The sequence below is a fragment of the Oculina patagonica genome, chromosome 11 (genome assembly GCF_052425735.1).
Source record: "Oculina patagonica isolate OP01 chromosome 11, crgOcupat, whole genome shotgun sequence".
NCBI lineage: Eukaryota > Metazoa > Cnidaria > Anthozoa > Scleractinia > Oculinidae > Oculina > Oculina patagonica.
Window position 1 is genome coordinate 21,744,862 of NC_135768.1, and position 13,798 is coordinate 21,758,659.

Consider the following 13,798-nt stretch of genomic DNA (forward strand, 5'->3'; position numbering starts at 1 on the left):
AAGGATAATGCCACCGCATTTCATATTAAAGCCATGAGAACAATGGGGAAAAATACAATGTTCGTTTCGATAGTCTATTTGTGCTTCACCAGCTGTTATTAGCTATAAGAATATTGGTGCGTGGCTTTATCTTAAATTGATCCGAGCAATGTATGGTATTGTTTATTTTTTAGAAAAGAAGTTTATTTTTATGATTGTAATTGGCTGTGAAAGGCTACAAACTTAATAGCTGTGCCTGTCAGGGTAGTGTTTCACCTTGCTTTCTGGCTATTAAGATCATATTAATATAATAGATAACTTTTTGAGTTCCGTTAACCTCTGTTTCAAAGTGATTTTATTGACTGACTGACTGACTGACTGACTGACTGACTGACTGACTGACTGACTAATTTAATTGATTGAATGGTTTTGCACATGCACCAGGACTTTTTTTGTTTAAACATGCACGTACTGAAGCAAAAGGCGACTTGGTAGTTATACCCTCAAAAGTGGATTTTCATTCTTTGTTTTCTTTTGGGATGTTTCTCAAGGTTTGTGATGGGTACCTCCAGCTCATTTAGATGGCAGTCTCTCGATCCCCCATGGCGGCAAGGTTTTAAATGGTTTGCAGTTCATTATCATAGCTGTTGGCACACGTTGGTACACTTGAGTGTGATCACAACAGTAGTTGACATAAGCTGGACATGTTTCCTGCATTTATCTGCTTTTGTATAAATATTTGACAACCTTGGGGAGTTGGGATATCAAAGCATTGCCCATTGTATCCTCACCCAAGCGCCAGCCATAGCGTGACATTGCCAAGTATATTCTGCTGTCATTTTGAAGTACGCCCAAGAATGCCCCTTTGGAAAAGGGTAGAAAAATTGTAATAAAAAAAATTAAAAGTTATTCCTTGACTTGTGATTTTTTCATATAGATTGATCTTTGGGACACATCTGGAATGGAACGATATGGCAGTTTGACACGCCAACACTACTTTGGAAGCCACGTTGTGCTCTTGGTTTACGATTGTGATGACATGGAATCACTACAAGCACTTTTGGATTACTACAGAGATGCCACAATAAATGCTTATGGAGCTGCAATGGTATTAGTGTGTAATAAGATTGACAAAATAGTAAATGGTTTGAATGGTTTGGCTATAAGAAAAGCTGAAAAGCTACTTTGCAATCACGAGGTCATGGGCAGATCTGTTTGCACGTTTAAATTCAGAGCAGAAACGTCAGCAAAGGAAAATACAGGAATTCAAGAACTTATACGAGAAGTGGCTGAATATCTACTTAAAAATGCAGAATCTAGGAGAGAATTTGGCAGGGTTGCATTTACGACTGAGCCACTGCCCACACGTCGCACATCAGGCGGCTGCTGTTAAAAAGATGCTTTTAATTCAATTAGAAGAATATTTAGTAAATAGACCCCTTCTTTCAGCCAAGGGCATTATCATCGAATATACCAACAACCCAGGAGGGTTTTTGTTTATTTTATGACCCTCCGATTTATTTTTACAACGAGCTTTATCGCCGGTAAATAGGAAAAATCCTACAGTGATAATCACGGCGTAACTGCGGTTGAAATAACCACTCTGATCTGATTAAAAAGTTAGACCTGCGAAGGTGACTTTTTGTTTGTTTTGCACTGCTTTTTAAAATCCTATTTTGTACCACATGATTTGTTTTGTCCAATGAACGCGCGCGAAAATTACTGTAATCGATCGGTGGGTTATAAGTACAAATATTTAGAATCAGACCTCATGGCATGGACTATATTTGTTTCCTCTCATGGGCAGCATCATGTTCTGGGAGGTAACAAGGAGGTTATAATTTTTAATTTTTGAGCTTGCAAATTTAAGCGTGACAACTCGAGCAGCCCATGTAGCTTCATGTAAACATGTGGCATACACAGAATAAGTTCATATACAGTGTAGTACTGTAAGTACCAATTGCCAACACAGCTGGAAATAGTATAGGTATTTGTTCAGGCAATAAAAGGACAGGCCTGTTCAGAACGACGACAGTTTTTAAAGTTTATTTCCACAATCAAAAGCTCTTGCACACTAGGTAGTGCGCCAACATGTTGATACACAATTTTGGTTATAGCATAGGTTCAAGAAAGCATCTTCTACATGATATTAAGTCATAGTAAGGGGGGTGCTGTTTTTGTTTTGTTTGTTTGTTTGCTTTTCTCGAAAGATCACTTTTTCTACCACAGCTGTAATTTTTTATTTTGTAAAGGAAAATCTAAATGTAATTTGTTCGAAACATTTTTCAGAAAAAAAAACCTTTGTTTCCAGCGATTTATTTCAACATTTTCAAGGTAACAGATATGGTAGTCATACTGTTCTTACACACACCTTGCCTTAAAAATAACGTGGTGATCCCAAGTTTTAGCCTTTCTGACATGATTTACTCCTTAACTAACTACTGTGTTTTTTTTTAATCTGAGGGATAGAAGATTTTCGCGAGAACGTCATACCGTGACTAAGAGATATTGTCCTTATGCATCACCAAATTCTCAGAATTAATATTAAAAAAAAATGTATGTCAATCCATAAGGAGAATAAATATGTTGATCGAGGAATTAAAGTGTGTCATCACTGATCAATGCAACGTACTAGTGGCTCTGGAGACACATGATTTGATTGGCTAGATCTTTAACAAAGGAAATTTTAATTTGGCAAATCAAATCAACCGTTTTAAATTCCCTTTGTTGTATGGGATTTTACTACGGTTAATTTGATTGGCTAGATTTAAATTATCTTTGTTAAAAATCTAAGCAATAAAATCATGTGTCCCCAGAGCCACTGGTTCCTCGTGCCCTAGGCTCAGCCGGCTAAGAAGGACAAGCGGCTCTGGGGACGAGAATGAGCGAAGCCTTGCTGACAGACGAGAAAAAACTATGGCCCATGATTCGTTTATACCGTATGAGTAATCAATTTTAAAGACCCTTATATTATTATCACTCTTTTTCTAGCCCTGTAGAAGACTAGTAGCTACTAAATCTCCTTGTTGAAATGTTGGCTATTTTAAAGTTTGGGCCGGGTTGTTCAAAGCACGATTAAACTAATTCAAGATTAGCGTGAATTTTGATTTCGGGTTTTCCAACTTTTCAGTGAGGTTTTCTGTTTTTATTTTCTCTCCTCCAGTTATGACGTCGACTATTCTTAAAAACCACAAATCATAAGATTTGATCATAAAATTGCAACCTGGATCAACTTTTGATTCTGGCTTTCGAACAACCCGGCCCTGCCTATCTTCATTTCTGTTGTAAGAGCCTTGCAATTTAAGTCGTTTGTTTTACACTTTCAGTAACTGCTATCTCTAAAATAGGGAACGGGGAATCGAGGAATGAGGAATGGGGAACCAGAACGGAACCGGGGATCTGTAAAATGGGGAATCTTTAAGTGGGGGAGAGCCTCTCAGTACCTTCTAAGACATGCATCCATTTCTTCGGGAGATCCGGAAAGAAAGTTACAACTCTTACAACGAAAATTATCAAAGCGTCAAGCCGTCCTCTAAATTTTTTGATTTGTGACCACCGAATTCATCTGGACGAATTTTCCGTCTGACCGGATCATTCTTTTCTAGCATATAAAAATTGGACTATTTTCGGGAAGTAGATATGGTACGCTTAAAGATAAGTTTTCATGCCTCAAATAACCCACAACTTTTGTTGTCAACACCTGACTCGTCCCCCGTCGTCTTTTGAGTCCTTCGTGAGTCTAGGAGAGAATCATGGGAAGGAAGAAGCGGAGAGACGACTGGGGACGAGTCAGAGTTAACACGGGTTTCTGTAGCTACTCCATTGCAGGTTGGCACCACTTGACACGCCGGTACCTATTTATACTCCTGGGTGGGGAGGGGCATTATGTGTATTGTTACCGTTAACAACCACTTGAGTGATTGCGTACACTCAACACCGGGGGGGGGGGGGATGTGCTCCCCCACCCACACCCCCTCAAGACATAACAGACGTTCCTTACTTTGGGGAACATATAAGTAACTGACGTTTTTATCGTGTTTAAATAAAGTGTGTGTAAAAATCATAGTCATACAATGTGTAAAAGTTCAACCCGGGGGGTGGGGCAAAGGGTCTCACGCATTAGGGATAAAGACAATCAAAAATTGATACTTTTCAACAGGCCCAAACCGAAAGAAATGACACCCCATTCAAGGGTAAAACTATGACCAAAAATTGCTTAAACAGGTGGGGTTTTTTGTTTGTTTTCTTTTTTTTTTTGCTTTTCCGTATCATGGAATGTTTAACGGGCAGGTAAGTGTTATGGAACAATATCTTATTCGTGGTGGACGTTTACACGCTTTAATTTTAGCAAATTAATAGCAACCTCATCTAAGAATCACACTGGGATCACAATGCCAAAAGTGACAAAAAGGAACCCCTTTTTTAAGATTAAGAACATCAATAACCATTCAATATCCCGCCGCCATCAATAGCCACAGCCCTATACTGGATTACCCCCTCCCACCACCCCCGGGAGTCCAAGCGCGTGTTCATCTCCACCGATAATTTCGTTTATATATCATTCCTTTTCCTTGCTCGAGGTTTCGCTAAGCCAATTAAATTTATTTAGATATTTGTTGATTTTTTTACAGGCAAAATGCTGTTATTGACGTAGTCGGTTCCAGGCGTTCAGTGAGTTGGGGGGGGGGGGGGGGCTGCGAGAGAAGCGGCGGCCGGCGAGTAAAAATATAAGGGGAGGGCTTCCACGCCTTTACCCTTCGCCATTTGTTTGTTAACCGTTCTTCGCGCTTATCCTTTTTTTCGTTTTCGTTTTTCTACCCGAACGTCTGGAATAGGCTAGTGTTTATGTTGATATAAGGAGAGGGATCTCGATTGCCCTTCCCTCCCTGCCCCAACCTCATTCCCAGATGGGGTTTCCTGGGAACGAGGTTGTCCCTGCCTTTGTCTTTGTGATGGTGTGACTCCTTTCCCGTGAACCTTCACACACCCGGATCACTTCCGCTTTTCCTTCTGCAGTTGCGAAGAAAAGATATAAAATCGGCAGCTACGAAGACAGATCAATTAAGGTGGGAAAGTTTGAAATATATCCTTTTATTACATTAACCATTATCTCGCATTTCTATTATAGTGTTCCCAATTTTTGTTGGTTTGTGAGTTGTCGAACGAATTCTGTCAACAGAGATCAAACCTTGTTTAAATTCGCATAATTACAACCTAGAACAAATCAGGAAGGCATTGAGGCGACCGTTGAATGGTTACCGACTTCAGCTAGTGTCTACAATTGTTGTTAATGATTCATTTGTTCTTAGTTTTGTGAAAGAATATCGATTCAGAGACGTATAAAAGTATGATAATTGTGTTCTGTCAAATTATGTGTTTGAAATTCGCGTGACACGGCGCGATCGCTTTGAAACTCTGTCCTTTCCGAGCGAATGTAACTGATTTTTGTTGTAAGTTTAAAAAAAATTAGTGATACTTTTAAGAAACACTGATTGCAAGCAAAAACCTGTTAGTACTAAATTGCCAGAATTGTTACAGCTTAGGCTAATAAATTTCGATTATCTCTGTTTATACTACCAGGACATCCCATGAATGCGTCACGTAATCTTTCCTATTTGTGTTTTTAATGTTGTTTGCTACAACACGTTTCGTGAACCAGTGTGGTTACGGGCAAAACACTGTGATCTCGGCCCTGTACATGAACTTTAAAAAATGGTCTACCCCTAAGTCTACCTCAATTGCTTCCTCTGTTTTTGGGATGTAAAATACCTTCTTTGTACACAAGACCCTCGACCCGACGCCATCCTCGTATATTTACCCGACGCCATCCTCGTATATTTATATCGAACGAAATAAATCGAACAGTTGAGCTAGATTGTTTTTCGGTCTTTAAACGATATATTCGATTATTAATAACAAGTTCGATTTCGTTCGAATTCGGAGACCCATACAACACGTAGAGCTGTAGTTTGTTATCAAAGAAACGAAATTTTATTGGAGTGTGCCCTTGAAACTGACACCAGACTATTTTTAATCTGAACGTCATTACCGAATGGTAATGAAGTGTAGTGATGATTCGCGAACTTGAAGTGACGTGTTTCCGTCACTCGTTCACTCCATTCTGATATTAAACCGCAATTAATTCATGCATTTAACCGTGAACGTGCTGACAGGAAGGTTCTTTAAAACGCCATTCAGCACATGTCAATCAAAAACAAATTATCCTACAACCTCGTTCCCAGGGTCTGACTCTTTCAGGGAACGAGGCTGAACTTTTACAAGACAAATCGAAATAGGATAAATTACACTTATCCTCTGGTGATAAATGAGAATAGAATTCGCTTTACGAAGCCGTAGAGCATACGCTATCAATGACCCATTCACGTAAGAAAACATTCAAACGCAAATGAAGTGAGATTGTGACATTACCGATAGAAGCTATAAGCTGCATGCAGATACCCTTACCATGTGACGCATTTTAGTAAACACAACATTCATGCTGCACGTTTTTGTTTCGCGTGACATTGTCTTCGTGTCACGTCATCCGTTTTTCATCTTTTTGAGTCGTGCAGAAACGCGCATCTTTCTCTCAAGTTTTATTCGCTGCTCAAAATAACGCTATACGTGCTGACAGAAAAGTTAACATATTCACAAAACAAATTTACCTAATACTAAAAAGGATCAAAGGTTACACTTAAATATTTTTGTGATGAAATAGAATTCGCGCTACGAAGCCTGAGAGCACGAACCATCAATGACACAATTCCCGTGGAAAAATATAACATTCAAAGGCACATTATTGAACGCTTATTTGAAAAAGAAAAACTATCAATGACCCATTCACGCAAGAAAACATTGAAAGGCAAATTAAGTGAAATTGTGACATTGCTGATAGCAGCTATGAGTTACATGTAGTTACGGTTAAAAAATTATTACGCTCGCCATGTGACGTGTTGTAGTTAACACCACATCCACAGCACGTTTTTGTGTCGCGTCACGTCACCTCGTGTCACGTCATCTGTTTTTCATCTTTTTGAGTCGAGCAGAAACACGAAGTGCTCGGGCGTATCTTTCTCTCAAATTCTATCTGCTGCTCAAAAATAACGCTATACGTGCTGACAGAAAAGTATAGATATTCACAAAACAAATTTACTTAATGCTAAAAAGGTTCAAAGGTAATACACTAACCGGTAAATATTTTTGTGGTGAAAACTGAATAGTGCTACGACACCTGAGAGCACGAACTATCAATGACGCAACTCATGTGAAAAAATAAACATTCGAACGCAAATGAAATGAGATTGCATTACTTTATTGGACACTTATTTAGAAAAAAAAAATGCGAGGGTCGGCACTTCATCGAATTACCAAATTACCATGAGGTTGCTCGAAGAGCCTTTGATTTTGTTGCCATATGCTTATGCTGTCGGTATTTTTATTTCATTAATTTTGGCTCAATATTTACTGCTGACAGATTATCCGTCCAGACGAATTATCTGCGTAGTTCGTAAACCAAGGCGAACTTACCGATGGATATTCCGTCTATTTGCCCGCATTTATACACAGACGGATAAGCAGATGAACAAAAAAAGATTGCCTTGCCTTGTCCAGACGGATCATCCGTCCAAAATATAAATCGAGCCAAAATAGGTCACTGACAAGGGGGTGTAGTTTGTACACAACCGTCCCAATACCCCCCCCCCCCCAGTTGTGTCAAGAGAGAACAATTGTATGTTTTCTAAAACAGAGTAAAAAAAATAATACCGATGGTGGCACTGTTTACTTGGAGAAGTCGTTGTCAGGGTGTCACGCAACGCTGCTCCCAATACGGAAGGGTACTTAACACAGTGTTGTTCACTTACAATACCAAACCATTGAGAACACTGTCTATTTATTTACAGACGTGTGATGATGGCTCCAACATTTATACTATAGAAGGTGGAATTGCTTTGCAATTTGAATCATGAAGTGAAAGTAATCCATTCCCATATCGAGCTCTGGTGATATCTGATTCTCAGGTTGAAATGGCCGCTGTCCCAGACCCAGATGAAGTGCTTCGTTCAACAACTGGAAAAGCAAATTTTCAACGTGTGTCGCGACTGTTAATAAGTGGAGGAACTGCACTACTGAGGGAAGTTTTTGATCAGATTTGCCCACCAACTAGTCTTCCCACAATACTAAAAAATCCAGCCACAGAGAAACAACTCAAAGCAGCAAAGCTTACCAAGCCACAGTGGGACTGCTTGTACCCTTCTCCAGGGGTGTACGGCAAGTCTGAAGAGTTTGATGTCACATTACTCTTCAGGTTGCTGAGCACGATATGCAACCTCATCCCTCCTGCCACAGGCTGGCATGATCTACCACCAATAACAGACCACAGTTTAGAAGCAAATTTAGCGAGAATTAAATGTTACCGCAACTCAGTGTACGGCCACGTGAGGCAAAACATGGAGATAACAGATGACGAGTTCCCACAGCTCTGCCAAGAAATCAGAGAAGCTCTGCTGGCAGTTGCAGGACAAATCAGCCCTGCAAAGAAGACTGAATGGCAGGAGGCCATTGATAACTTTTTAAAGGATCCTCTCACACCTGAGGATGAAAGAAATACGCAAGAACTACTGAGGTGGTATGTAAACGACACAGACGTTAAGCAATCCCTAGAGAAGTTTAAGACCTCAACTAAAGAAGGGATGGAACGTTTGGAGACAAGTTTAAAAGGTGTCCAAAGCGAACAAAAGGAAATAAAAGATGTTATGGTAGATACCAAAGATCAGCTAAAAGGGGAATTGAAAAGTACATCTCAAAGCACGGTTCAGTGCCTGGAGAAAGCAGTTCGAGAAGAAGCCCAAGACATTAAAGATCAGCTTGGAGGGGAAATAAAAACCACAACACAAAACGTCCAATACCTATTTCGAGAAGAAGCCCAAGACATCAAACATCAGCTTGCAGGGGGAATGAAAAGCACAACTCAAAACGTCCAATGCCTACTTCGACAAGAAGCCCAAGACATCAAACATCAGCTTGGAGGGGAACTAGAAACCACAGCTCAAAACGTCCAATGCCTAGTTCGGGATGAAGCCCAAGACATCAAAGATCAGCTTGGAGGGGAACTGAAAACCACAGCTCAAAACGTCCAATGCCTAGTTCGGGATGAAGCCCAAGACATCAAGTATAAGCTTGATGAGGTGCATCAATCCATAGATGGGCTCCGTTCCACAGCTGGCAGCTCTCAAACATCTGGAGGTCAGTTAAAATGTATTTTTTGTTTTTAGACGTTTGGACCGTGTTGTTTAAAAAGTACCCTATTGTGGCAGTTCATGACTTGTCACGCAGTCATTCTTCCAATTACAAGGAGGAAATGATTTGGATTGGTCAGCGCAAGGGAACGGCTGCAAACAAGGTTATATGACGGTTATGCAGTTAAACTAAACTGTAGTAAACTGGCTTTGCAAAATTACAGGGTCACACATGTTATGGCTAGCCTATCTCGTATGGTGCTTCACCCTATGTCAACCGGGTAAATTCAATGAAAAGCCTTGTGATCCAGTTCATTCGCTTAGTGTCTGAGTGGGTTTCTTTTGTTACCATATGTAAAAGAATAGAAAATGCGGCTGTTTAGCTTATTACACTCCTTTTTAAATGATCTTCCTCAGCTAGAATTAGGTTTTTTAGTTTTAATTATTTTCGGTGTTATATAATTGTCTTCCAATAGTTCAAATTCGAGTACGAATGGATTGTGAGGCCATCTCAGGCGCTGGTGCCACAGGAGGAGCTCCAGAGATAGTAACAACCTCACAGGAACCACAAACAAGTGTCCAAAGCGCGACAGTAATGCCAATAACATCCTATCAACAACAGGCATCACCTATGGCAGGTTTTGAAGAAAATGCCGCATATGCAGGCCTTCCCCCCACACAAGGAGTTTTGAATTTCATTGCATACAAGTACTTTCAAGCTGTTGACCCATCGAACCCGGAGGAGTTAAATGGTTATCTACAGTATCTGAGGGACGTTCGCAGTGTGCTTTTTGTGAATGCCCAGGAAGGGAGTTTGATAATCACTCTTGAATGTAGTTCTTTGGAGATACTTGAAGAACTATGGAAAGACTACGCTTCAGGACACTTGAATGAAATGGCTCAAAAATTTCTTGTGACAAAAGAAGTCCTGAGAGAGTTTGGACTGATCGCAGTGAAATTGACGACAACGATTCTGGAGGAGGAATACACAGCCGGTCGACAATATTTCATTCAGAGTGAAGGTAAATTTAAGAGAGTGTGTTACACTTAAAAAGTTAAGAAATTATACTATTGGAACTCAAATGAGAATGAGAGTAGAGGACCGTAGAAGAACGATGCTTATTGACAGTGGTGGAACTCAGATAATTTTTACTCCTTTTAAGTGGAGAATGCAATTTTGTGATGGTTTGTTTGGGCCGTCGTTCGCTTACACTGTAACCCGCTACGGTGTAAACATTAATAGCCAATTAATTAATTAATTAATTAATTAATCAATCAATATTATTTAATCAATTATTCCTATGAATAATCAGGAAGGAATAGGGAACACCTGGCCGTGCTCCCTAGGCAATTTCTACTTTTATATAAAGAGAACAAAGGTATATATGTGTTTCAGAAAATTCTATGCTCTTCTTGTGGTACTGTTCTTTCTAGAAACAAAGTACTTCGCACTAAACGCATGCGCAGATTAGTCTACGTTATATACTGAAACTCTCACGAACATCGTGTCCATTGCGTGAGCTGTGGTTGGATTCCTGTAGACTCCATGGCGTCAAGAGAAGGGCACTATGACAGTAAAGTTTCTTGCCTAAGAACAAAAAACAATGGCCCCGCTAGGGCTAGAATCCAGACCGCTCAATCCGGAGTCCAGCATACTAACCCGTTAGGTCACCGCGCCTCCACAGTACAGCAGTAAGGCCCCTGGTGCTAAACGGCTTGACTATATAAACGCCGGGTCGACAAGATTCGAGACTTGAATAAAATCCTCCGGCAACGAACTGAGAAAATACGGTACAACACGCGGGCATTCGTGTTAAATTTAATGAGAAACGGGTCGTGACTATTTGGTGAGATGTATCTCAGGATGAATCTAGCAACAGAAAGCGTTTAGGGTTGCATAGTTTTTCATGGGTTTTAGTTTTAAGTTGCTTGTCTTTTTTATCTTTTAAAGACATATAATTTTCCAACAGCTCGTCTTCGACTTCGGATCGATTGCAAGGTCATCTCAGGACCTGGTATACAAGAAGAATCTTTAGAGACGGTGGAAACCTTACAGGAATACACAGGGGAAGTCGGGGAGACAAGAGCACTACCTATCACATCACGTAAGCGAAAGGCAGAGACAACTTGCCCCATGGCACAAAAATTTTTGGATCTCGCTGCGTCAAAGTACTTGCAAAGATATGAGACAGCTCAGCCTGAAGACCTAAATGGTTTTGTTTATTACTTGGAGAAAAGAAGAAAAGTGTTGATTGTAGACGCGCGACCAGGGAGCTTGATAATCACAGTGGAAAGTACCTCTCTGGAGAGACTTGAAGACTTGTGGAAGGACTACCGTTCAGGCTACTTGAACGAAATGGCGCAAAAATTTCTTGTGACAGAGGACGTTCTTAAGGAGCTTGGTCTCACGATGGTGACACTCACGACAACGATTTCGGAGGAGGAATACAGAAATTGTCGGGAGTATTTCTTGCACAGAGCAGGTAAATTTGAGAGCTTGTTGTACTTTTATACCTTAGAAAATTTTTAGTTTTTTTTAAAGATTATATCAAACGAGAACATGAGTAGACAGGAATGGAGGGATGAGAATTAGGCGAAACGGCTAACAGGAGACCTGGAAAAAATTAATGTACAGTAGAACCCCGTTAATTCAGCCACCAACGGGCCATGGAAATTTGGCCGTATTAACGGGGTAGGGTCAAATTTCATACCTGGTCTATATGTACTTTAGGTGACGTCTTGGCAAATACGTATCACAATTGCACTTTTATTAGAACAACTTTTCAAGATCCCAGCTGCAGATATGCAGTAATTAAAAACAAATAAAAATTGAGTAAGCACAAACAACACGATGGAAAACTGAACATAACTGGATTAAAAAAATGAAATGTATCGAAATGTAAACGGTACATTTAGTGATTAGCTAACCAAAATACCACAGAAGTCAATGATATGACAAGTTACAAGTGTCTTAAATAAATAGCAGTTGGTCAAATTATTTTTCAAATTCGCGTTAATTTCTGTGAGCGTTAATTTCTGCGCCCTTAATTTAGTACAGCGTTAATTTCCACGACGTTAATTTCCATTATTTTTGTCCCAAATTTTTAATACACTCCAAACATTTTGACAACTAGGCAACAGTAGATTTTTATTTCGCGAATGGTTTTGTAAATCGTTTACAATGTTTCGGCTTCTTCGTCACTATCGCCATCAGAAACATACACATCTGCTTCTTGGATTTCGGCCAAGATGGTTTTTAACAGAGTAACCAACGTAATCTTTCTCGATAGATTACGAGACTTCCTCTGTTCTCTTTTTCAAAATTAAATTGCCTGACTCGTTGCATCACTCCACTGGACAACCACGCTCTTAGTGTCGTTAACAACGCCCGCGATAGCGAACTTTCTTTGTTGAACCCCTACGTTTAGGGACAACATTTTCGCAAACATTTGTGTTCAGTTGTTAACAGTTAAAGTTTTGAAAAGTATCGTTGGCGCTGAAAAGAACGCTCGAAGTCACTTAGTGAGACTCGTTTAGGTTTTGGATTTTGTTACTTTTTAACAGTGCGTTTCAATAAATTTGTTCCTGTTGTCTCTACAAGTTCCGCTTCTTTGTTTGGTCGCGTTAATTTCCTTTATTTTGAAATTTAAGCCCCTTTGTCGCGTTAATTTCCTTTATTTCAAAGTAATTTTTCCTTCGCTTCGCGTTAATTTAAGTCGCGTTAATTTCCAATACCTTAATAAACACAAGCGTTAATTTCCTATAATAAGGTATAAGGATTATACAGGTTGGGATTTTAGAATGTGGCCGTTGGCCTTATCAACGGGGTGGCCGCATTGACGGGGCTTTATTATAAGAAATTTTATGGGCGTTTTGCTGGAAAAAAAGTGACCGTTATAATGAGGTGACCGTATTAACGAGGTGGACGTAAGGCGGGGTTCCACTGTAATCTCAAGAGTGTTTGTTACTCCCTCTATTGCAACCCTGATGCGACGGCTAAACGAGCGAAAACTATCGTCATCAATCTCGTAAAACTTTCAGCAGGTTCAAGTTCGGTGGCGAAAGTTGCACAAGCCAACTTTTTTTCAGATAGAAAAACGTAAGGCGGTAGAAGACACATAATTGTTTTATTCTAAAATCAAAGCACTACTGACTAGCATAGTGTAGATTTCGCAGAAGAATTTGCTTTCTTTCAGTCCAATCTCCACGACGCATTACAAGAGAAAGCCCCACAGGACATGAGCCGCAAGTGGAAACCTCAGAGTTGGTGAGCAAACTCTATTACCTGGTCAATACAATTAGTGACAAATAATACCGACTTTACCTAAAATTGTACTGACAACATTTTGACGTTTTGCTAAAACGTGTTGACGTTGTGGTTACGAGCGTTGTTATGATTGGATAGTAGCTCCCACCGTGCAAATACTTCACATCGGATCGAAAACAATACCGTTTCATTTCTGAGGAAACGAAACACAAGTGTCAAACTAAAAGAACAAACCTTTAATAAGCAAACACTTGCACTTTGGCGGCTGGAATTTTTAACATATCGTCTACTTTTTGCAAGAACTCCTTGTTTTGAA

General features: G+C 39.9%; 3 protein-coding genes and 1 pseudogene across 4 annotated transcripts in view; 3 read left to right on the forward strand and 1 right to left on the reverse strand.

Moving 5' to 3' along the window:
* LOC144630925 (uncharacterized) overlaps positions 1-1,372 on the forward strand; it is a 97,311-nt gene extending 95,939 nt beyond the window's left edge. Inside the window, exon 5 of the mRNA XM_078489283.1 lies at positions 917-1,372. Coding sequence (XP_078345409.1) covers positions 917-1,372 — 456 coding nt within the window. The remainder of the gene's footprint in view (positions 1-916) is intronic.
* The window catches only part of LOC144630691 (malonate--CoA ligase ACSF3, mitochondrial-like), a 165,645-nt gene that overhangs the window by 113,982 nt on the left and 37,865 nt on the right, over positions 1-13,798 (reverse strand). The window lies entirely within an intron of this gene.
* The window catches only part of LOC144630669 (polyubiquitin-A-like), a 115,543-nt pseudogene that overhangs the window by 80,544 nt on the left and 21,201 nt on the right, over positions 1-13,798 (forward strand). The gene's annotated exons all lie outside the window — the stretch shown is intronic.
* Positions 4,984-13,798, forward strand: part of LOC144630677 (uncharacterized) — a 37,269-nt gene continuing 28,454 nt past the window's right edge. The window contains exons 1-3 of the mRNA XM_078489047.1: positions 4,984-5,045; positions 7,998-9,222; positions 9,692-10,237. Coding sequence (XP_078345173.1) covers positions 8,004-9,222; positions 9,692-10,237 — 1,765 coding nt within the window. The 5' untranslated portion in view covers positions 4,984-5,045; positions 7,998-8,003. The remainder of the gene's footprint in view (positions 5,046-7,997; positions 9,223-9,691; positions 10,238-13,798) is intronic.